The sequence below is a fragment of the Penicillium subrubescens genome, assembly GCF_028828155.1.
Source record: "Penicillium subrubescens strain IBT 31985 chromosome Unknown utg000005l_segment0_segment0, whole genome shotgun sequence".
Classification (NCBI taxonomy): domain Eukaryota; kingdom Fungi; phylum Ascomycota; class Eurotiomycetes; order Eurotiales; family Aspergillaceae; genus Penicillium; species Penicillium subrubescens.
This window is the reverse complement of record NW_026643155.1, coordinates 4,710,703-4,733,297: the sequence shown is the minus strand read 5'-3', so window position 1 is coordinate 4,733,297 and position 22,595 is coordinate 4,710,703. Positions and strand designations below refer to the sequence as shown.

Here is a 22,595-nt window from a genome sequence, read left to right as displayed (position 1 = left end):
GGACCCTAGCGCCCTTCACTAGTTGCAAGGCCAAGCAGTCTACTTTTTTTGTATCTGACATGTCCCCAGACTCCCCATTGTCTTTCAGGGTTTACCTCCGCAGCTTGTTGGACATGGATTGGAAAGAATGCAGGAATATCAGTTTACTTATAAGTGCATCAATTAGAATTGACGCCCGGAATTCCTATGTACCGGATCCCCTATGCCACGCCTTGGCTTTCGTTTTCCGTTTTAGTGCTCAGCCCCTCGCCGCTTTTGCTCACTGATCCGCTGGGAATTGCTACGGACCCAAGTTCGACAGCTAAGGCTACTTACACGAAGCGGGGTTAGGCAGCAATGCATCCGAATCCCATTCCATGAACGTCAAGCAAAATGACAGCCTCACGCTGGAACAATCTGCGCATTCAGCCTCCCCATCCAGGTTTCCAGGTAGCTCAGCCCCTATATTACATTTAAGTATGCTTTCTCAAGTCGGAAATAAGGTGAGTTAGTTAAACTTTCAATCTTGTCTCCTTGAAATTCAGAAGTTCTATCTACTATCGACTGCCTGTCAGTCTCTTTGGCAATTTCAACTTCTATTGATCAACTTGTCTTGGTCTACCGAAATCATGTCTCGAGCTGTGAGCGCACAGGTAGATGTTGGAAATCTCTCTCTCGCGGGCTTAGGGCAATTTTCGACGATTCTGGCAGCTGTATCCGCCGATGATGTTCAACCCATGGCATTAATTCAGTTGCAAAACCTGGGTGCAGCATTTCCAGTCAGTGGACCGGCGACCATAAAAGTGCCAGACTATTTGAATCGATTCAACAGTACGCGCATTGAGCGTCTGGGAATAACTGTGGGCTGGAGAAAAGGCGACTCCGCGTCCCTCATGGCTCAATCATCTGGGGGCCAGGCAGTCTCTTTGATAGCAGTCTGCCTAAGTAACATATACAGAGACTCCGTTGGAGAAATCCTCCACTCACTTTCCGCTGGTGTTTTGCCCCAGTCGGCGTGTCTTAGTAGTCCCATGCAGCTGGATCAGGCGGCAGGTCTACTTGCCAATAAGCTTGCCTTGATCGGCTTCGGGACTACCCTCGCAAAGCATATTTGCCGCATCCATGAGGCCTATGAATTGATGCAGCTCAGTGTTCCTTCAAATCTCCTGGAAGTCTGTCGGAAAGAGTGGATAGCAGAGCTGCTAGGAACTATATCCTGCGCTTTGCGGGATGAGAAAGGCCAGGTGCAAATTCGCGGATGCTGTGGCATGGGGTATATATATCCCCTCGTGGTCACTTTATTTTCAGATGATTGTACTGTGACAATCGAGAAACTTGTTGTTCATCAAGGTCATCTCTCATGCTCTATATCCGTGGAGATCATTGCATCGATGCAAGATGAACCCATTCAAGTGCTCCAAACGCAGCAAATCAGTTCAGTGACGGAATTGCTTTGCACTTCTCGTTACGAAAAGGACGATGATGTCATGCACAGCCTCATAACAGCTGATTTTAAGTGGAAAGGGCTTATTCCAGCGCTTCTCCAGACCACCTTTCAGCAATTCAACATAGTTTGCCCCCCAGACTTGATACCAGTAGTGGGGCTATGTGTTTTGTCCGGTGCTGATGTGACCTATGTGTACACTGAGGGTGCAAAGGTTGATAAAACGCGATCTAACACACGGCGGTTCCCGGCCAAGTATCTTCTTGGCGAAAATCATCGCATACTCATGCACCAGCGCTGTGAGACCATTTTGAATACGAACCTCCCAAATGAGTGGCCGCCATATCCTGATTGCCTCCGCCAGCTTAATGATTTGATGGGACGACTCTTTACACAAGAACAAGACGGATCTGCCAACTCGGACAAGACACCAACGATGCCCTCGGGTGATAGATTCATGATAAGCGTTCTCGACATAATTGAATCTGCATTCGCTGCGGTCTTCGTGAATGCCTCAGAGAATGCCACTTGGAGACAACGCAGTCAGGCTAACATGTGGATAACGCCGGGGTGGGGCCGACCAGGACGGCTGCAATTCCCATTATCGAGTCATCTATTATGGAAACCACTCTTCGACATCCCTAAGCCATATTTGATTGCTGGCTCAAATGGGACAAGTACACTTATTCCGTGGCGTTGCATCAACCTCCAGCATGAGGATCTGTGTCAGTACCGTGGCATGGAGCTTATTGATGGACCTATCAAATACGGCAATCGTTATCATTATTACCTTCAGGACTTTTCTTCTAGATTCGAGAGGCCCTGTCCATCTCAGCCATCAAACTTTGTCAGCCCGCTCATGCCTACAGCTCAAGGTATCCACTCTGATCTCTCGTTCACGGTCTCGGAAAGAACGCACACACTACTACTACGAACCACGATGACAGTATCCGGCCAGAAGATTGATGTATGCTTCGGAGATTGTCTAGATAGATTGGTATACTTGGATGTGACTGAGCCGTGTGAACATGCAAGGGCCACACCTTTGAAAGATGAATATTCACAGTTCGTACAGACAGCGTCTGTCGAGGCGCCGGGACCTCCTAAGGAACCCTCAGACACCATCTCCATTGTACAGACTGCTGGTAATCCTACCGCACAGCTTTTGTCTCTGTCACTTGATTCCGCTATTCTTTGCCACTATTGCTGTCTAAACTGCGTTTATGAACAGGCCCGGTCGAAAGGCATACGCAAAATCATTCTTGCGTAACAGTTATCACCTAATCAGTATATGAAATTCGTCATGGCTTTGGAGATCACCAAAAGATATGTACAGTACTAGATCATAGGTTACCTGAAGTTCAAGCAATGACGTAATTAAGATTGAGATAAAAAATATTATGTTAAAGCGTCGCGAAGATAAATTACCTTCCTCTAGCCAAGGGCGGGGTCCAATTCTAACTCTACTCCCTAGTGGTGCCCTGAAACGAGGAACGAGTGAAGGGTTTACTACCCTGCGTGACCTGCCCGCGGGCTTTCGCTGCGCTGTCACTGCAAATCTCGTGGCGATTCTCGACGCTGATTCGTCTTTTTCTCTTGCCAAGTGTGACTCTGAGTTGCTGCTTGTCTTCTTTTTCTTTTCCCTGACCTGCGACTTTCTTTTCCGCCCTACTTGCTGCTTCCTTTTCGCCTTTCGCCTTTCGTTCGCTCATTAGTTTCACTGTCACGCGTGTCTCTGTCATGTATTGTGTCTCGATAGTTTTGTTTTGTTGCCTCTTCTTCGCCTCTTCCTATTACTTCTATACTTACTTCCTCTTGTACTTATATGCATTTACTTGCTCTTATTATTGTATGCTCACTCTGGTATTTGTATGCACTTACTTCCTGTTATTACTTGTAAACTCGCTTACTCTTGTAGGCATGCACGTCAGACACTGAGATACGAATTTGGCTCGCTTCCTGATTATACTTCGTTACTCTTCCGGCAACTGTAAAAGACCCACGTACAAATTATATTGTTTTCGGCTGTCGGTTCCTCTTCCCCGTAAACTTGACATGTCTTGGCCCTGCTGTTATAGATGGTCAAGCAGTACATACACCCAAAACCTGGACGATTCCTTATCAGCCTCTGCGTTGTCCGTGTTTAAAATTTTCGCTCGACGCCGTCGACATCATGCAACTAGGAGGCGGTTTCTGCTCCGGAGACTTGACAAGTGAGGCCGAGTGGTGTATGACAGTAAGGAACAAAATTGGCATCATTGTTGTGGATGTCGACTATCGTCTATATCCAGGTTAGTATCATCGCATTATAGCAGATGGATTGAATCTAATATTGAACAGAATTTGCATTTGGAAAGGGTGCAGAGGATGCCTGGGCTGCTCTTCAATGGGTACTTATGATGTTTGTTTCCTGTACCGGACAAGTCAGCTAATGAAAGAGCAGGTGTACGCCCACGCCTCTGAAATAAATGGTCTATCGGACTCAATATCCATTGGTGGGATATCCGCAGGTGGATTTTGGAGCTGTATTATACAACAGCTTGCCCGTGATGCAAAATTACCCCTGAAACTTGGTAAGATCTATATTCTTGGACTCCTTGTTGAAACAACAAGGTTATTGTACTAACTCAACTCTAATATCCAGCGATTTTGTCCCTGCCCAGTACCAGGACTCGACGCCTCTGATTGCGCATTTCCTTCAATAATGGAGAATGCCCTGGTACTACGCCTCAATTAAAAACGAATTAGCTTGTTTGCTGCAATTATTGAAAAGAGCGTGGAAGGTCAAGATCTAGAAGCGAAGCCACTATTTTGGCGAAGTCCTATTGATGCGGTCTCTCTGAAAGGAGTTACACAACTTTCATTGGGACGGCTGAGTGTGATCCTCTGCGTGATGAAGGTGCATTGAATCGCCGATTCTCATTGGTTGATAGGTTTATGTACTTGTCCATACTAATTCCCATCAATCCGACAGATTCTGCTTGTGAGAAAGGCTCAATTCAGGGGCCCGAAATCGTAGACATAGTAGAGGCCAATAGCTTGGAAGGTCCGTACCTTAACAGTTAGTCCTTTGAGCCATAATTCCAATATCTCCGTCTCGCCTACAAGCCACATTGACCAGAATAGGTAAATGTGCCCAGTGCACCGCTAATCCCGGCGTCTAGGCGGGGGCAATAACAGCCCGTTGAAATTATCACTTGGCCGAAATAGGTAAACGTGCCCCGTGCGCATGAGCTGACGCCCGGAAGCTTATGTAGCTTATGCAAGAAATTGAGCAATAAAACCCAGGGTTGAGCTCGCGGTTCATGCTTAGCGCAAAATGCTAATTATGGATTAGTTTCCTCATTAACTCCGTTCCGTTCCACTCAACGGTAACCCAATACATAGTCTACCTTTTCAACTAAGCGACTTGAATTAGGAGGTGGCAAGAGAGATCACAAACGAGTGAGGGAACAAAGCATGCGAGTCATTAGACCATCACAAACGACACCCATTGTGGTGGAAAAAAGTTCGGACATCAGTGTCACCTCCAAACCCGAGCAGCCCGTTCTCCCAACCTCTCACCCCGAAGTCAACAAGTTGTCACGGAGTACTCCCTCCATCGCCTTCCACACAGCATTCGGAAAGCATCCATTGACCCAGTAGTCGCCATTCGGTGTGCCTGCCAAAAAGAATGCATTTCTAGCCAACATGTTGTTTGGGCTTACATTGTCAACGCAGTAGTACACCGGATTACTCTTAACTGCTTGACAGCCCGATCCTGTATTGCCCCCAATACTTTTCTTCTTCATAGCCAAAGTAGACCCCTGATATTTTGAAGTACATTGTGCGATTTGAACTGCAGGGCCAAAATCAACCACCTCAAAGAGGCGAGCTTTTGACCAATTCGACGCCGTAATCAAGAAAGAACTTGTATCGCCAAACATTGGTGGCAAGTGTGTCTGTTCCAGTGAGATTCGAGTTAGGCGTGCCAATGCATGAATTTGGGGTTCGGTGGTTTGTTTCTTGATGCTATGACGGATCTTGAGGGCCGCAACCCCAAGAGCATCCGACTTTCCGATGAGGTCACAAGCCGGTATATTTGTCCAGCACGGAAAGACAGCATTCTGCACATAACTACCTTGATTTTCTTTGGCCGGAAATATGGATGGCAGGCGAGGTCGAAGATCAAACGCATTGCTGATGCCAACAGTCCGTGACGACTTTGAGGGCAGAAGAGATGAGGCCACGATCAATGACATCCATGCCGTCACTACATCTCCCTCACTTATAAAAGGCGCCTGCTCTTCAGTAACTTCAGTGGCAATTTTTTTCTCGGCTTTCTCTGCAAGTGAAGCTAATATATTGCTCCGCAGTTGGTTCACAACCTTCCAAGGTAGGAAGGCGGTTCGAGTCTCCATCTTCCGCCACCAGAGTAGATCAAACACAAAGCGAAGTCCCCAGAGAAGCAGCCACCATCCCTTGACTTGTTGTTCTTCAAGGACGTGGGTATCTAGGAAGAGAGGGTTGTTGCCGGCAGGAGCCATCGGATCATCGCCAGAAGACAGCATCGGCGGGATTTCTGACTGTCGCCCAGCAAGCACAAGGCTCCACGCTTTAGCAACGTCACGCAAGCTCATTGCATCTGCTGCAATATGAGGCCAACAAAGCGATACAAGCGTCGCGTCAGTAAATGACACGACATTCAGAGTCAATTGTGGGAGATCAGAAGTAAGGTAGTCATCCAGACAGACTGGTGCATTCGGTGGCACCCAGAGTTTTCTAAACACCGAAGAGCCATCTTGCAGTGACGGAACGTCATCGGTGGGCGCAGGCAGCCTGGAAGCTAGTGGGTGTTTATTGATGCTGATGTGAAACTTTTCATGATTAAAATTGACAGCAGATCTATCCGCAGTGAAGGACTGGGGAACGTGAATCTCCAACTTATGCTCTGCCTTTCAGAAGTAGCGTCGTTAGAAAATCCATATCAGTGAGTGCAAGTTTCGCGATCGATGCCTACATTTAAACGAATGCGTCCCCCGAGCTTACGCCATCCCTCCCGCTCGATAAGCAGCGATAAAGACCTCTGCAACATATCTGGATCGAGTATATCGTTGAACCGAAGTGCCCAGCACTGGACGCTGTTGCGTAAAAGTGGCGTGTCATCAAAATAGTAGACTGGCATAATCATGTCAGTCGGTACTGTTTCACATGCTGGTCCTTTTCGCGGGCGCTCAAATGTAAGCCATCGAAGAAAATTCATTATTCCTAGAACGTTGAGATGAGGATCTAATACTTGAATAAAGATCAACGGTTGTAGTTGAGATCGGTGTCCACAGTATATGTCGCCGCACCTTATAAGTCACAGCAGAGCCCCGGAGGGATTGTCCGCTCAGAGTGAATTGGAGCATCACATGATCATGGATGACAGCCTGGCAGCGCCTAAGTCTCCGATGCCCTGTGTAAGCGATCATTGATTTGTCAGTTAAAATTAATGATATCTCAATTGGGGTATCGGTCATTTTAAACTTCCTTAGCGGGAAATTTCAAGATTACTGAGTGGAATGTTATCTGCTGGCGGAGAATGTTTTTCCAGTCGATGTATTCCTGAATCCAAACTGAGCAAGTGGGCAGTTTCAAACTCCTCTTCGCGATAGCTACGGTAACTAGACCTGCTAATATAAACTGCCTGATTGTAGTAATAATAGAGTCTCACGTACGCTCTCACCACTGGCTGGGCCGTGAATGTACATTTGGGTTGTGAATCTGTCTTGTTATGAAGCAGAAATGACATAAGATTGAAGAACAAGGAAGTTATTTAATTACAGCAAAAATTGAAAACCAAGTCGTTCCTTGATTATTGCACAAATCCGATTCGCCGCATTCCTCTGCCAGCCTAATGAGATAGGAGATATTGTGATGGTCCTCAACGATCCGTAAACCATAACTGCATCCGCCCATCCGAGACTGAATTTGTCACTAGGTAAGTGACTAGTACTTTGTGACATGCCCTGCATGCGTAATATCTTTGTAGCCGTGGCGCGAAAAGTTGTAATGCAACGTTCTTGCATTGCGGTGAATTGAGTATGCCGCTGTTGTGAGCAACCAGATTCGCAGGCACGAGTAAGGAGGTTTAAAACGGTCGCCGAGAGATGCATTTGAAAATTCCCTTGATATGCATGAACTCCAATAGACCATATTGAAGGCTGTACTAAATCATATGAGGAACACCAAATGTTCTCTATGTCATCCATCTGTTGAAATGTAGATAAGTAAGTGGCCAACACCAGATACGAATTATCAGTTAATATCTTTCGAATCTGACCGAGAAGATGAGTGCAGTGGTAGGCAAAGGTACATGCTTGAACTAGGGTATAATCGGAGAGCTTCGCATTTTGGCAGAGTTCGTGGATCCAGCTCAGCACTTCCATGGGGGATTCTCGGCCGGCAACGAGTGCTTTGGCTTGCTAGTGTTGTTAGAGACATACACCATAAGATCAGGGTTCAAGGGTCGTACAGTGCAATGACAGACAAACCAGACAAGATTTCGCCCATCCTCTCTAGAGAATTGTTCCGATCCCCGGAGGTTAATCAAAGTGGCCATGCCTCGACAGTGGCGATCTCCCTCCTCTGATCCTGCGATAGATGTAAGGTGAGGATTCGATAAGAACGTTGGGTCAATCAGCTCTCTTGTCCTTAAAATTTCCACTGATAAATAGCTCCTACCTCGTACACCACGAACATCCAAACCGCTAACAATGTGCTGTCATTCTTGCATTGAACAGAATCGTCTAGCGCTGTATTGACGGTCCTTAAGGCGGTTGCATACGCTCGAGTTCTGTTGACCATCGCAGCTGTCGTCCCCGTTGTACTAGATAGATATGCACATGCAATAGCATCACAGACTGCGTAGACTGGAGAGCCTTCTTGCGAGGTGGATATGATGCGAGGAATGGTAGCGAACATGCTACTGTCTTTAATTGTATCCACGAGCTCGATGGAGAACCTGTCTAGGACCAAAGGGATCACATGGCTATTCCACACTTGGGAGGGCTCGTATAATATCTGGGCAGAGGATATTTCGCTATTTTTGGCCGAGTCCGCTTTGGTTATTGGGGGGTCGTTGTAGCGCATTTTCCGACGATGGTGTCTCGTGCTTTGTTGAAACGACGAATTGTTTATAATGCGGAAGCGCATGCTAACCTCATCTCGATAGCCCGAACAGGAGATTTTTGCTCGTAGACATTGACCACATGAAGGACTTGCAAGGTCACACTGGAACCCGATTGATCAGTTGACACTCTACACGCATATTTCAGAGCCTCCTTACCTTGCAACGTCGCTGTCGACAAGAATAGCAACTTCGGCTATATTGACCGGTGTTTGGCATTCTCTTTGGCTCGGCCGTTCTGAATTAATCCTGGCCACCATGGTGGGTTAAACTTGCGTTCGAGAGGGGGCCTTAGGAGGGGTCGAAATAATATTGTGTCAGCAAAGTTTCAGCTTCGTCCCGTTTAGGAAATCGATTCGGCCAGCCAATAGAAGCTGCAGTGACGATCATTTGTGTTTCGCTCACTCACTGTTATAAATACCTGTGTCTAAAGAAGCCTTTCTTTATTTCAGAGCAAGTTCTTGCAATCATAAATTGATCTCACCCACAATGTCACCTTTGCCAGTCATTACGTGTGGCAGCACCAACCCGCAGGTTTTCAACGCTGTCAAACCCCTTTACTTACCTGAGTACGAAAGTGGGTAATCAAGTATAATCAGTAATTGATTAAGGAGTTGAGGCTAATACCATTGCCAGTTGTACACAACGTCACAAGCAGCACCTCCGGTGCCGTCGAAATACCCCTCTTGCTGCAAGGGCTTGCCCCCCCAATTGCTGAAGAGTCCGATCAAGGTACCATGGACTATTCCAAGCCGCCTGTGGCTATCTTTGCAGGGGCTCTTTACAGCGATGAAGACATCGACAAGATGCGTCAATCCTGTCTAGAGTTCAGTTCTGTACCTTGGTTAAAGATGGATATGACGGTGCCCAAGCCGCCAATAGGACCAGGGTATGCTGAGCATGTTGTGCAGCGGATCAAAGCTTGTATGGTGAAGATCGAGGCTGAGGGAAAGCTAGAACAAGATGGCGTGTGGCTTTATTGAATGTGTGTGTGTGTGTGTGTGAGAGAGAGAGATAGTACAATGATCGAATTATTTTTGGCCTTCAGGTAGATGATTTGTTAATAAACACAAGCTTAGCTTAGGTGATTAAGTTATGTAGGCCTTAAGGCTATATACTATGCGTACAGATGAACTGAAACCTATATCACATTAAATATGTCTCGGACCCCTAAGATGATGGCTATGCAAATAGGCAAATGTTGATCGTCCGATTCCGAAGCGAATGCCCCTGAAAGGTTTTGTCAAAGCGAGCAGAATCGGTGCTGACTAGTATGCATTTGGACGAATGAGAACTACCGGAATCATCAGAAAAGAGTGACTGATTGAAGAAGGAAAACATCCAAAACGAATGGGAAAGAGGGGCAGGTTGAGTGAGCTGTCCCATGAGGGTGTAACCCAGTATTCAAGTGACAATACCGATGTCGAGGGGTTACCCGCACATTACATACAAAACATATAGGGACTGGGCGCGGGTTATGGTAATAAACCTCTCCACTTTTTCACGACAGGTTTATAAAGGTCATCGCCCCAGACCCTGCCTGTCTTCCGCGCTTCGCCCTCTTATGATCATCCTCTTTGCCCGTTTATCCCTTCCACAAGGCCTTCATTTTTCTGAGCACTTGCTCAAATAACCACCCTTGAGATTCGACCTATAGTTCAAAATGACTGCAAAGCGGCCCATGACGAATTTGGAACCGCTTCTTGCCCCATCAACCGAAAGAATACGGACTAAATGGGATCTGCAAAGTAACGTCTGTGCCGCCCATCTACGCTCGGATTAACAAGATGGAGGTTCTTTATATCGTTATAAACCCAGATCTAACAAAGCTTTAGTTACTCCGTGACAACTTTACCTTGAAAACATGGCTACTCTTGGGAGCTGTTCTTCAAGGTCTCATTACCTTAGTTTTTCAGAGCTCGTACACGGTTCTACCACCATTTCTGATGTTATTATTCCTATTTGTCAAGACCAGTTTAATGACACTTGGCTTCATCGAAAACCCTCAAATGGCCGGCGTTATTGCTGGCAAATTCACGGCATTACTCCCTGACCGGAGTGGGGTGTTCTCAGGACAGGCTGCTGATCAAAATGTCACGTTGATTATACTGGCCGCACGCTCAAACCAGTAAGTATAAGCTCCTTCCACTAATCCAGTGTGGTGTCATGCTCTCTGGCATTCAGAATTATCCAGTCTTACTATCTCCCACGCTCAACAGTCCGATGGGGATATTCGGTCCCGGCTTCCAAGTGTTGGGGGACTATATGAATCGAATGCAGGCTCAGCTGGCAAACAATGCACTGCAATACAACTGTTAGACTATAGATATCCTCCTTTCTGTGTGGTCTGTCAGACTAAGCACTTTTCACAATATAGATCTCGGCGCAACCTCCTGGCTAGGAATTGGCGAGCGTTCAACGGCAAATCAACTGATGTTTGCGACCTACTTTCGAACCTTGGAAGATGTACACGCATATGCACATAGCCAACTTCACCGTGAGGCATGGAATTGGTGGAATGACATCACAAAATCACACCCACATCTCAGTATCATGCATGAAGTTTACCAAGCACCAAAGATCATTGGGAAAATGTTTATATCAATAATCATCTTACAGGCATTGGTGAGTCAAGCTTCGCTTTGAATTTGTGCATTATAAATTTAAGCTAAGATAAAATTAGCTGCTACACAAAGCATTTTCAGGACTGGAACTGAAAACAAAAATGCTGAAATAATGTGGATCAACCCAATTTTTGACGCCGAAAAGGGTAAATTGAAGACGCACAAGGGTAGATTGCAGAAGACTGACGGTGATGATAACGAAAACATCTTTACAATCAATCACCGTGCATGATTTGAAGAGTTCCAGAACGATCTTGTCTCTCCTACTCTCATGCGACACTTTTTCTGGGCTTGTCTTGCTGTCGAAGTCAATTTTGCTTCACGCTGGAGGCTTTGGACCACCGGAGCTTTGGTCATTATGACTCTCAGCGATCTGAAGGAATATATAGGAAGGTTTGTGCTTGTGTTAAATTATGTACTCGTAATTCCAGAACCAATCATGAAGTACAACAACCAAATTCGCTTTTAAGAAGCTCCGGTTGGCCCTAAACACTACGATATTCTCCAAATACCGCGTTGTTGGAATGGCAAATGCATGTACAAAGTCGAAGTTCCGAACGGGAGGTGTCAGCCATGAATAAAAAGGCCGTCGACCAGTAGATAGATTCCTTCTTTTCTTTCTTCCCCAGATTTAGTTAATTCGTTGAATGTTGCGATACTTGCCTGGGTCACACAATCATACGCTTTAGCCAGCCTTGGCGGCTGACATGCCTAGGCTCAATATATAGAGTAGCTCACGTCTATTATTAGATCGTAACTGAAAAAGAAGAAAGGTTCTATCTACTGCGTTGGAAGCCTTTTTGTTGTAGGCGAATAGAACCTTTATCAAACACCAACTGAACTTTTCACTATACAACGCTTTGCCTAGTTCATCCTCAATCGTGACACCAACTTCAGTGTAAATACTCCCTTATGATAGCACGAGCTGCCCACTATAGAGGCAGTCAGCATCACCAACAGATAGACTTACTGTGTATAGTCTAATTGGTGTAACGAGTAACTAATATCCATTCGGAAATTCGTTTAGACCATAGTGAGGGCGAAATTGAGCACGCGGTGTGGGTGATTCCTACTCTGCTATGCCAGTAGACAAACGCATAGTCTCCCTAGAGATTCCCGTACTCAGCGATGGCTTGTAAGTCTTCATTCTCACACCAACTATTCTTGTGATACGAACATACAGAAAAGGTATCCAGAAAAAGAAGAAAGGATAGATAAATAGAAAGAAGATTCATACCCAGTTATTGTACCCTAATCTTACTCCTTTACCCATCGCGTATTTGATTAACACTAAGGCCGAAGTAGAATAGCATATGCTTTTTAGTCCGTACCTCATCATATCACTGTATATATACACCGTGTCCCGCAACTGGTGCCAATAATTGTGGTGCTTCGCATCCTAACTCAGTCATTAGTCGAGTTCTGGTTAGGTATTCTTCTTGTGTTGTCGTGATATAGGTTTTATACAACCGGTGAGGTGCATCGCCAGAGTCACATCCCTCCAGCTGAGATACCCGCTCTTGTTTGTTTAGTCAACATCAACAACTGTCCCAACTGACTGACATCACCCTGCATCGTCGTCACTCCCTCCCTACTCGACGAAATCCAACTCTTAGCCCTCAAGTCAAGCTCCCACCGCTTAATCCTTGCTCCGTAAGTACTCTCTATGATATGTGCCAGTATACGCTGCTCACTTAGGATGATGCTAATAGCCTTGACGTCAAGAACAACCCTCCCAAGATGGCTCGTGTAAAGCCCATACTTCTTTGGATCGAATATGAAGGCGTCGTTGTGGCCCATTCATCCCCCTTTTGGCAAGCCGATCTGAGATTCTTGATGGTCTCAAGCTCGCTGTCTCCCTTGGGGGATCCCGTTGGTGTCGGGGCAAGGTACTCGTCTGTCAAATATATGCCACCAAAGTATTCTTAGTACGCAGGCCAACCGGATCCTGAAACAACTGAGAGTTTTTCTTTCAGGGTTGAAAAGCGTGCCCTCCTGTTCTCATTTAGGCGGATATAAACGGAATGAAAGGAAGTAAATGGGATTCAACGCGGTTGAATCACATTAGAACCTGTTTAGCTATTCAAATAAGGCCTCTGCCGCTGGCCTATTTCGTTCCATAATGCCCTTCCTTGTTCATCAGTTGGCCAGCGCACAAACAAAAACCCTCTAGAATAGACACTGCACCATCCCAGTCCAGTAGATCAACTCTGTTGCAGTTTTTTCAAGGCGCTCCCAAACCACATATAGCAGGCATGCCTTTTGGTACTGATCACCTCCGATCCACGAGGCCACTTGAAACCACCAACTATCAGTTCCGTATCTCATCGCGGAAGTAAAATCCCAGTACTCAGGTACCGCTAAATAATTATAATTTATGAGTGTTGCATCCACTATTTGCCGGCAGCATAATTAACTTGATACTTCGGCTTGTCTCAGACTTTTGCGGCGCCACTGTATGAGCCTCTCAAGACCAGATTTCTTGACGATCGCTAGACTTTTGGCCTAGCATGCCGAAAGACGTAAACCGAGCCAATACACGTGGAGAATTCAATGTCAGTTCTGAAATCACAGTAAGCAGTGTAAGGCCAGCAAGGACCAAAGCCTAACGTAGATTAAGTTTCGGTTGGCGCCGACCTGGTATCATCAAATAGAAGGCATCGGAATACCTGCATTTCATGCAGAAGATAGTCACAATGCTTGGCAATAGGCATGTTGATAAGCAAGACACCATTCATACTTCCTCAACCAAGCATCTTACGCACGATCCATCCACCGATAAACGAGCGGAACAAGTATCCGACCTAATCTGGCTAGAAATGCCGAACACGACGAACACGATCAAGCTTGTGGCTTGCAGTGTATCCACTCCTCGTATTCCCTCTTGGCATCCATACAATTCCCTGGACAAAGCACTCTATTCAAATAACCTCGTCCCCCAACCGTGATGATGAGCGCTTCGCTCTCAAAATGCGGTTGTTAACGTTCCTTCCCGGTGCGCTGTTGCTCCTTGCGCAGCCGGTAGTCTCGCGCCTCAGCCCCTATAATCCTGACGACAATCTCCGCCCGGATAATGTGACCGGACTAGACTACAAATATTACGATCAGATCGGCTCGTATGTTCCCTTATCTCCTCCATTTCAATAAGATGGCTTATTGAGTGACGGGTAGATACTACAATGGCACGCTCACGATCTATCTCGAACCAAAGTATAATCCCACCCCTCAGCCCTACACTGGGCGCATCTGCCGAGAGGAGTGGGAGAACAAGACGCTTGAGATCCCCATGAAAGCCATCGCAGGGTTCCAGGAGGTCGCGCCGAAAGCCCCCTCAGTCAACCCGTTCTTTCTCAACATCGACGCCTGGGATAAGCATTACAACCTCTCCAACAACTACCAGACGGCTAATTATAGCGATTTCGAGGAGAACCGAATCACCACAAATACAGAGTACAGCGTATCCTCTGAATACAATCCAGTGATATGACTAACAAGATTTTTTGATAGCTACGACGGCAACAGCACCTGGTACTTCAACATCACAGACAACGACACCGCACTGTGGTACAAATTCGGCGGCCACATGACGACTTTCTTCCCGGGGTACCAGCAGTTCAAATACAATGTGTCCGGGCTCTGTGATGGCGGCCCTGGAGAATCGCTACTCTTTGAGGGTGCATTCCTGTCCCCTGATTCCCGTGTCGAGTACGACTGGACAGACAACCCGATCCCTGTGCCCACTATTCGGGGATCATTCAATGAGAACCAAGCCAGTGTTGAGATGTCGGGTCTGTTCCGTGCAGCCAGTTCCACTACGGAGATGGTCGGCGAGATCCGAATGAGTTTTGACGGGCTGGTCGATAAGGAACGATCAGATCAACTGTTCATGAGGAAGAAACAGCCTGAGTGGAATGCGACGCTTGGGTTTGAGGTTGGCGCCGTCGGTGGCGCGGAAGAATCGGCTGGGAACCCTGTTTCGCCAGGGTGGCTTGGTAGGTCAATGTTGTCTGCGGCGCTGGTCGTTGTTATTATGGTTTGGTGAGGTGCTGGTGTTATGTGATTTTTTCTGCTGGGATTGGCCTGATCGAGGCGAGCTCAATGACATCTATGTACCCGTATCCTGATGCCTCTAATAATGACTTGCTTGAGTTTTACTCCGGCGTATTACCTGCTCCTGGGCGAAAAGCCCCCCGTTGAGATCTAGATGCCCGTTCTCACAGCGTTATGTAGCGGTGTTGCGCTGCTCCTGTCCTCCTTGGTGTTGGGGTCGGCGTCCTTGTCAAGCAGCAGCTTCACCACCTCCTGATGCCCGTTCTCCACAGCGTTATACAGCGGTGTCGCGCCGCCCACGTCCTCCTTGCTGTTGGGGTCGGCGTCCTTGTCGAGCAGCAGCTTCACCACCACTTGATGCCCGATTACCGCGGCGTAGTATAGCGGTGTTGCACCGTAACTAGCTTTGAGACTTGGACTGTGTTGCCCATTGAGTAGGGCCACCGTCGATTGCCCAAGTCCAAAGTATGCTGTGATATTGAGCCCTGTCATCCGTGTTTCACTATAGGTCCTGTCCCCTTCTTCGGCAACCATTATGGCCTGGGTGCGGGCAGAAATCTTAGTCTGGCTCTTAAGAAAATCCCAAATAAACTCATCCCCTTCAATCGATGATATGCGGGCATGATGTCCCCAGTTTTGTGCAGCATAGTCGAAAAGTTTATTAGACTTCAGCCTGTCCTCAAACTCGCCGTACGTCTGACAGAACCCACTCTCAAAAACGCTGAATGAGAGGTACGTAATGCACACTTTTGTAATATTCGTCTCTGCCTCTGGAAACCAAAGTTTCTGCGTTTGCTCGAAGTATTGTTGCGTCGTGTAGTGGACTAATCGGATGACATCGCTCTGAGTATCGATTGTGACCAAGCCTGCGCAGAGGGAAGGGAACCTATAATCTCATTGGTGGGAATGAACTCGTCATTCAGTTCCAGCTGTCCAGGCTCAACTGCGACCGCATGCTGAAGCTCGGCTGTAGAGAGCAATCTCTTTGCATGGATTAGCCAAGACAAAACCCTTTTCGCCAATTCTCGAGAGCCTCCTCCTTGACTCTCAATTATTTCCATTGCCTGCTTGTACGTCTCGTCTAATCCTCTAGGCAATTTCTGCAACGCTCGTTTGAGAAGTCCAACTGTAGGCTCTCGAGCTAGGGAGTCTACATGAAGCGAAGCAAGAAGAAACCTAAGGTCTAAGTTAAATTCTATAGTCTCTTCAATAATAGGAGAATCAAACGTACATTCCATCAACAGTCTTTGATATTGTAGCCTGATTTCATGTTGCAAATTAGGATTGCTCTGGACAAATGATGGTAGTCGTGTCATATGGCTGGCTAGGTATGTTCGCACATCCGCATCTCCAGCACGGATCTCCAATGACGTGCATTCTTTGAATTTCTCTAGGATCTCCAAAATGAATCTCGAAGTCGAACAGATACTTGCTCTCTGTCTGGCTCGAAGGCTAAAGATCTCAGTTAGAAACCTTGTACGGCATCCATCGGTTATTTGGCATTCATCCAACGCATCGATGACAATAAAGACTTTCGAATAGAATGTACTGAGGGAATTTAGGACTTTCGAGGTTTCATCAAGCGATGGTTGTTGGGGTTGGTCCTTATACTGCTTATATAGAGTTTTCACATCATCTGGTATTGATGTTAACCTCTGAGCCAACTGTTTCAGCAGGTTCGCGAGTAAGTGTTCCAATTTCTGTTCGTGTTGCCTGCGGAAGTCGCAATATAGGTATGCGATGGCAATGCTAGTGTCATCGCGAAATCTGGTGTAGAGATCATCGATAATAGTTGCCGTGATAATGGTCTTCCCCGTTCCGGGTATACCTGGGCAGAACAATATCTGCTCATCCGCCTTCAACCAAGCCTGGTACTCGTCCGAGTCTAGAAGCCATTGGCCAGTTCCTGGTTGTCGCATCCCGATGAAGCATTTCTGTTGTGCAGCGTAGTAAATTGGTGTAAGCCAATTGAGGACCTTGATATCTTCATCCTTGTCCAACTTGGACTTCATCTGTGCAACGTTTGCTCCAGTTGTGGACAAAGCATGTTGAACTTCATGTATTGTTAAAACTCGATAACACCTTGATGCGGAGACTCTAGAATGACTAACTCTCATGAACTTGATCGCTAATCTTCTTCTCTGCTTCAACCATAGTCGGGGCGATTCGACAGAGAAGATCCTTTGCGAACGCACTAGCTGCCATTGCTGCATATCCTTGCCACTCCTTGTTCTTGTGTGTGTCCGAGTAGTCGCATATACCACGAATTACCAGACAGGGAAATTCGTTCATCAACCCTGCCGCTTCCATTTCAAAACACAGAACATTTTTTTCCTTCGCAAGTTTATCCCGAAGCAGAGCGTCCTTCATCAATCGGTTCGCCGAAGCAATCAGACCGTAGTGAATTGCCGGATTATTCTCGTTTTCGGTCCGTTCGCGTCGTGGTATCAAGTTTGACGGATCATCACTACAGACTGCAGACTGCCGCACAGCTCGCTTCTCTGTTCAGAGGATGGGTGACTTCGGTTCGATAGCCTGTCACTACTTGGGTCGGGCTGCTTGTAATTCTGTTGCAATCTTGGTTTCTTCTTGAGAATGCTGTTGATAGCTTCTTCAAGCTGATGACCATCGAGCTCATATTGAGCCCTAAGTCCATGCACTGCAGCCCGCAGAACCTTTGGTGGCTGGATTAAGACCCCTGTCTCTTGGAACTCCTGATATTGTATCATACTGCCAAAGCCGTACTGGAGTACACCAGCCCTTCTCAGTGCCAGTAGCGCTCACCACGATGTCACCAAGACGGATATCATGCTTTGGACTGGGCGCACCTCCGCCGATGCCCACCATCAGACCGATTCTGACGTTAGGAAAGCTGTGTAGCATGTCTTCCTTTGCGACGCCTGTCGCAGACGATATGCCGTACTCCCCATAGGGAAGGACGGAGATGACGACATTGTGTTTCCCAACCTTGCCGAGTGTGTAATCGTTATTGTCATTAATGGACACATATTCTGGTCCTTCGTGCTTTTCGTCGAGAAAGGCCGGCGCGGCAACGTACTCTGTCTTTATGGCGCATATCCAGCCGGCGTTGTAGTCGTTCGGATTAGACATTTTCGCTGGCGGAGTATGATGGGGGTTGGTCAGGATATGAGGTAGCTTGGAGGACCAACTCAGACTCAGTGTTCAATCGGTTTGGTTCTGCTCCATTTGAGGTGGTTTGTCGGTGAACTTCGTTGGTCTCAACTTGTTCCAACGAAGTCAAGTGTTCAGCACCTCTCAAGGAGCAGAAAATTCGGAATCCGTTGAAGGACAGCTGGTTGACACGCGACAGCTCATGATGAAAGAGGAGAATGGTAGTCGGCCTCGACTTGAAATCGGGGGGCGGGCACATTGTAGCATAGCCGCTGCCACATCTGCCAAGCCATCCTTCATGTACGGTGTTGGATCAGCTGCATAAAACCCAAAAGAAAGGAAGCATTATCGAGTACAGGGAAGGAAATATTCGGGCCCCCAATTGGATATTTGGCACGCCCCCTCCAGATTTAGCGCCATGAGCGATTCGACAAATTTGTTTCGTGATGGGGTGAAAACAGTATTTTCAACATTAGAGTCATTGCATAATCACATTCGTTCTCAATTCACTATTAAACTATATCCGTGCCCTTCGCTACGCTGCGACCCACCCATACGCTATTTGGGTGCGCCACCCCCCGTTCACCAAAACGCGTCTATCACCAATGTTTTCACTAAATCCTACACCCAGCTATTACACCTACCCAACATGCCTAAATCCTCCAATTTTAGCGATGACCGTATGGCTAAGGCCTTCGAAGCCGCTATGAGACAGAAGAAACCGAATATTTCGAAAATTGCGCGTGAATTCGACGTATCTCGCGAGACCCTTGTAAGCCGTATCAAAAGTGCGAAATCGCCTACTTCTACAGGGGCTTCGCGCTGATATGCCCTTTAAGCCTACTAGGAGAACGCCTTAATCAACTGGGTAGGCTAGATGATTAGCTGGAACCTCCCCCCTACTCCTGCTCTTATACAGGCGTAGGCGAATCGTACCCTTAAGCGATCGGGTCAGGCGGAACGCTAGGTCAGCAAAATGTAGGCGTATCGCTTTATTAAGCGTCTTCTAGATAATATAAACCTCGCGCTAGTGAAGTAGAAGACTAAGGAATCGAAGAGAATTCAAGCTGAAGATACCGGCTTGCTTGCGCACTAGTACGATTAGCTAGAAAATCTTCTCTATAGCGTACCCTTACGGCTAGTATATAACTTCGATGAATACAGCTTTTAACCCGGTTAAGGGCAATCGCGAACTGTTATTAGCTCTAAGTTATCTTGCCCGGATCTTCCTAAAGCTAAGCGAAGCGAGACTATTGTCAACATGTGTGTGTGTGCATATCCCTGCAATAAGCGAGCGCATGCATGCGTATGCGCGCTAATGCAATCGGATGCATAAATCTGTATCCCCATACACCGCTTCATGATATACGATGCTGATTATCAACTACTGCATCAAATGGAAAAAGCAACGAGTTTCCTAACACTCTCGTATGCCCCCATGTTATTTCGGATTTTCATTAGTCTTTTCCTGTGACATTCTGCAATGTACCTAAAATTATAAATACTGCCTGTTACCCTAGTAAAATTGAATAAGTTTGACGACAATGTCATAAGTTTGCCACCCTTTCCACTCACCAATAGAGCTCAAGGCAATTCTGATTAAACTGTGTTGACCCTCCACTGTTCAACCTGTTCGCTGCCGACCCACCTCTATTGCACCTTCGTCACTCTTCCATAATCGTGGTATTCGATCGACCTGTGTGCGCCTCCAAGCACACGCCCCAGGGTTTATGCACATGGCGTAAATCCGACAGATATTACGTAGTCTGAGAAAATTCCAGCTTCTTAATAAGATAGTAACAGCGCCCACGGCACTGCTGGCACAGGAAGCGGAGAGAGAGAGGGAGACTGAGTCAAATTGGTCTATCTAGAACATGAAGACGAAGACGACTAAGAGAAGAAGAAGCAGAAGGGAACAGAACAGGGTCTATAAGGCCCTGAAGCACGAAGGAAAGAAACAAGGCCTGGTCCTGACAGGAAAACCCCGGCCTGCTTCATGCAGGGCCAAAGAAGACGACAAACCCTGCAAACCTTATCGAGGTCAAAAGGATCGAGTCATCAGATAGGATCCCTTTAGAAAACTATAATAACCGAATTGAATATGTTTCGTTCGCCTATCGACTTTGTTTCGCAGAACATCCTAGGTCTAAGTCTATCACTGTCACGATACATGCCTGGGTCACATGATCATACACTTAGGCCAAAAAGACCACTATATCCGCGATCAGCGGATATGACCCAGGAGCCAATATATATAGTAGCGCACATTATTGTTATTGCATAACAATCACTTGGAGAGTTAAGAATTAGCCAGCTATCTCTCGCACTAGATATTCTGTTTCCTCTAGATACACCGACTTCCTAGTCCTTATACTAGCCTTTATTAGAAGTAGTAGAGCTAACTAGGGTACCTCTAGGCCACCCAGCTCGTCGGATGCCCCGTTTGAAGTAAATCCTGTACGAACTTTCATAGAGCCCGAACTTTTGATTTGAATTTGAGCCTGTGCCTCATCTGGCAAGGCAGTGTGGCAGCTTCGATGTCTAGATCTCTATCACCCGAATCAATTGGTAGCGGATGCTTGGAAATGTCCGTTGGCGGAGCTAGGTACGGACTTGCCTGCGAAATTGATCAAACCGACTATTGAGAACTGGGACCGACACGGAGCTAAATCTCAGAGCGCTGGGTAAGACTGAAGTGATGTTCTCAGGACTTTGAGAGTTTCCATTCCCGATGTCCATGATATTTTTCAAATGAAACAAATGTATGATCCTGTGTATCTTTGAGAAAGGAGAAGTATGCTTCAGCATATTCGTAGGATACATGGCACTTGATGCCTATGGGGGAAATACCGCTTGTCAGCTCTGTGCTTGTATGATCACGATTCCCAGGCACCATCTTTGTACGAGGCAGCATGTGGAAGCCGATTTTGAAACAATATTCCGGTAAAATTCGATATACTTCGTTCGTGTGTCCTGGCTCAATCTTTGATATCCGTCATCAAGTAAGAGAACGGACATGGAAGAGGGCTAAGACACGCCCAGTTTGCCCAGTCAGATGAAATTCGCAACCCACACGTCCATAGCCCTCACTCCTCTTCGACCCTTCTTTATACCTTCCAAGCTCGCCTCACACGCATCCCGTAATGCAAGAACAACCGCCCGCTCCCTCTCATCACTCACCTGCTCCTCTACTTTCCTTTCAAAAGAAGAAGAAAGACAAGCAGAAACTTCCCATTGCCCGTCCAACAACCCCTCCCCAGCTTGAATGAGGGTTTCACTCTCAAGCTGCCACCCGGCAGCCAGGGCCAGCTCGGTGAGCCGCTTTGGCCCTAGCACTGTGCGGACATTCGAGTCGCTGATCTCGCGACGGCACTCCAGCGCTGCCTGAGTAAGAGCAGCCAATACGTGAGGCTGGGCAGAAGGATGTGTCGCTACTAACGACCACTCAGCAAGACAGAGACGCTTGCTGTGATGCTTGATAACACGGAAGGTGGAAAGGATGAGCGAGGGGGCGCTGAAGTACCATAGGCAGTGGGCGAGCACTGTTGCGTCAAAGGCCTTACTTTCGCGAGCGGGGGGCGAGAAGGCAGAAGCGGTGGAAGAGGGTGGGCACAGAGAGGAGAGGTATTCTAAAGGGGATTGTTGGACCCATGTAATCCGCCCACCCAGGGGGCCTTGAGAGATATGGCTCTGCGCTTGGCCGAGAGTATACGGGGCACCTGCAGAAGTTAGAACCTTCAACCACCAGTCGCTGTCCGCTGCCCCATACGAGAGAGTAGAGTAAGTGGCCCCGACAGCAGGCTCAGCCGACGAATTGATACTTGGAAGCACGCACCATAATCCAATTCCGCTGGATCAACCGCCACCACTTTGCCCTGTTCGCCCACGGCAGTGGCAAGGACAGTCGTGCAGTCCCCCTGCCCGCATCCTAGCTCTACCACCTTGGAGTTAGGAGCAATGTCCCAGTGCTGCAGGAGGACCAGGCGGTGGAGGGTTTGGGAGTACTGAATGCTAAAGTGAGAGGGGTCATGTAGGGAAACACGCGCGATGGAGGCGCCATCGAGTTTAGTGTCCATTTTTGTGCTCGGCGGATGTTGAAGCCTAGACGCTGACTCTGAGTGGAGGTTGCCGCTGATGTAGCTGGGTGTGACAGGAACTTGGAACTAAAGCCTGTGGTTGTAGTAGCCTACTGAAAGCTATGGGATGAGAACAGATT

At 47.2% G+C, this 22,595-nt stretch overlaps 8 protein-coding genes across 8 annotated transcripts; 5 read left to right on the top strand and 3 right to left on the bottom strand.

Annotated features, from left to right (window-relative positions):
- Positions 1 to 608: 608 nt before the first annotated feature.
- Positions 609 to 2,693, top strand: N7473_008238 (uncharacterized protein; the record flags this gene model as incomplete). Its single annotated transcript, XM_057154178.1, has 1 exon — positions 609 to 2,693. The coding sequence occupies one exon, from the start codon at positions 609 to 611 to the stop codon at positions 2,691 to 2,693; it is 2,085 nt and encodes a 694-aa protein (XP_057008516.1).
- A 903-nt stretch (positions 2,694 to 3,596) lies between these two features.
- On the top strand, positions 3,597 to 3,855 carry N7473_008237 (uncharacterized protein; the record flags this gene model as incomplete). Its single annotated transcript, XM_057154177.1, has 2 exons — positions 3,597 to 3,714; positions 3,764 to 3,855. 2 exons carry the CDS (start codon positions 3,597 to 3,599, stop codon positions 3,853 to 3,855), a joined length of 210 nt encoding a protein of 69 aa, XP_057008515.1.
- A 1,128-nt stretch (positions 3,856 to 4,983) lies between these two features.
- Positions 4,984 to 6,042, bottom strand: N7473_008236 (uncharacterized protein; the record flags this gene model as incomplete). The annotated part of the gene is made up of 1 exon (XM_057154176.1): positions 4,984 to 6,042. The coding sequence occupies one exon, from the start codon at positions 6,040 to 6,042 to the stop codon at positions 4,984 to 4,986; it is 1,059 nt and encodes a 352-aa protein (XP_057008514.1).
- Positions 6,043 to 9,062: 3,020 nt separating this feature from the next.
- Positions 9,063 to 9,556, top strand: N7473_008235 (uncharacterized protein; the record flags this gene model as incomplete). The annotated part of the gene is made up of 2 exons (XM_057154175.1): positions 9,063 to 9,150; positions 9,210 to 9,556. 2 exons carry the CDS (start codon positions 9,063 to 9,065, stop codon positions 9,554 to 9,556), a joined length of 435 nt encoding a protein of 144 aa, XP_057008513.1.
- A 584-nt stretch (positions 9,557 to 10,140) lies between these two features.
- Positions 10,141 to 11,219, top strand: N7473_008234 (uncharacterized protein; the record flags this gene model as incomplete). Its single annotated transcript, XM_057154174.1, is given in 4 exon segments — positions 10,141 to 10,326; positions 10,409 to 10,701; positions 10,793 to 10,887; positions 10,900 to 11,219. 4 exon segments carry the CDS (start codon positions 10,237 to 10,239, stop codon positions 11,217 to 11,219), a joined length of 798 nt encoding a protein of 265 aa, XP_057008512.1. The 5' UTR covers positions 10,141 to 10,236.
- Positions 11,220 to 14,167: 2,948 nt separating this feature from the next.
- On the top strand, positions 14,168 to 15,239 carry N7473_008233 (uncharacterized protein; the record flags this gene model as incomplete). Its single annotated transcript, XM_057154173.1, has 3 exons — positions 14,168 to 14,313; positions 14,369 to 14,647; positions 14,705 to 15,239. The coding sequence occupies 3 exons, from the start codon at positions 14,168 to 14,170 to the stop codon at positions 15,237 to 15,239; spliced, it is 960 nt and encodes a 319-aa protein (XP_057008511.1).
- A 158-nt stretch (positions 15,240 to 15,397) lies between these two features.
- Positions 15,398 to 18,358, bottom strand: N7473_008232 (uncharacterized protein; the record flags this gene model as incomplete). Its single annotated transcript, XM_057154172.1, has 6 exons — positions 15,398 to 16,133; positions 16,479 to 16,507; positions 16,588 to 17,300; positions 17,359 to 17,748; positions 17,793 to 17,961; positions 18,032 to 18,358. The coding sequence occupies 6 exons, from the start codon at positions 18,356 to 18,358 to the stop codon at positions 15,398 to 15,400; spliced, it is 2,364 nt and encodes a 787-aa protein (XP_057008510.1).
- Positions 18,359 to 21,430: 3,072 nt separating this feature from the next.
- N7473_008231 (class I SAM-dependent methyltransferase) lies at positions 21,431 to 22,455 on the bottom strand (the record flags this gene model as incomplete). Its single annotated transcript, XM_057154171.1, has 2 exons — positions 21,431 to 22,098; positions 22,215 to 22,455. The coding sequence occupies 2 exons, from the start codon at positions 22,453 to 22,455 to the stop codon at positions 21,431 to 21,433; spliced, it is 909 nt and encodes a 302-aa protein (XP_057008509.1).
- Between the last annotated feature and the right edge of the window lie 140 nt (positions 22,456 to 22,595).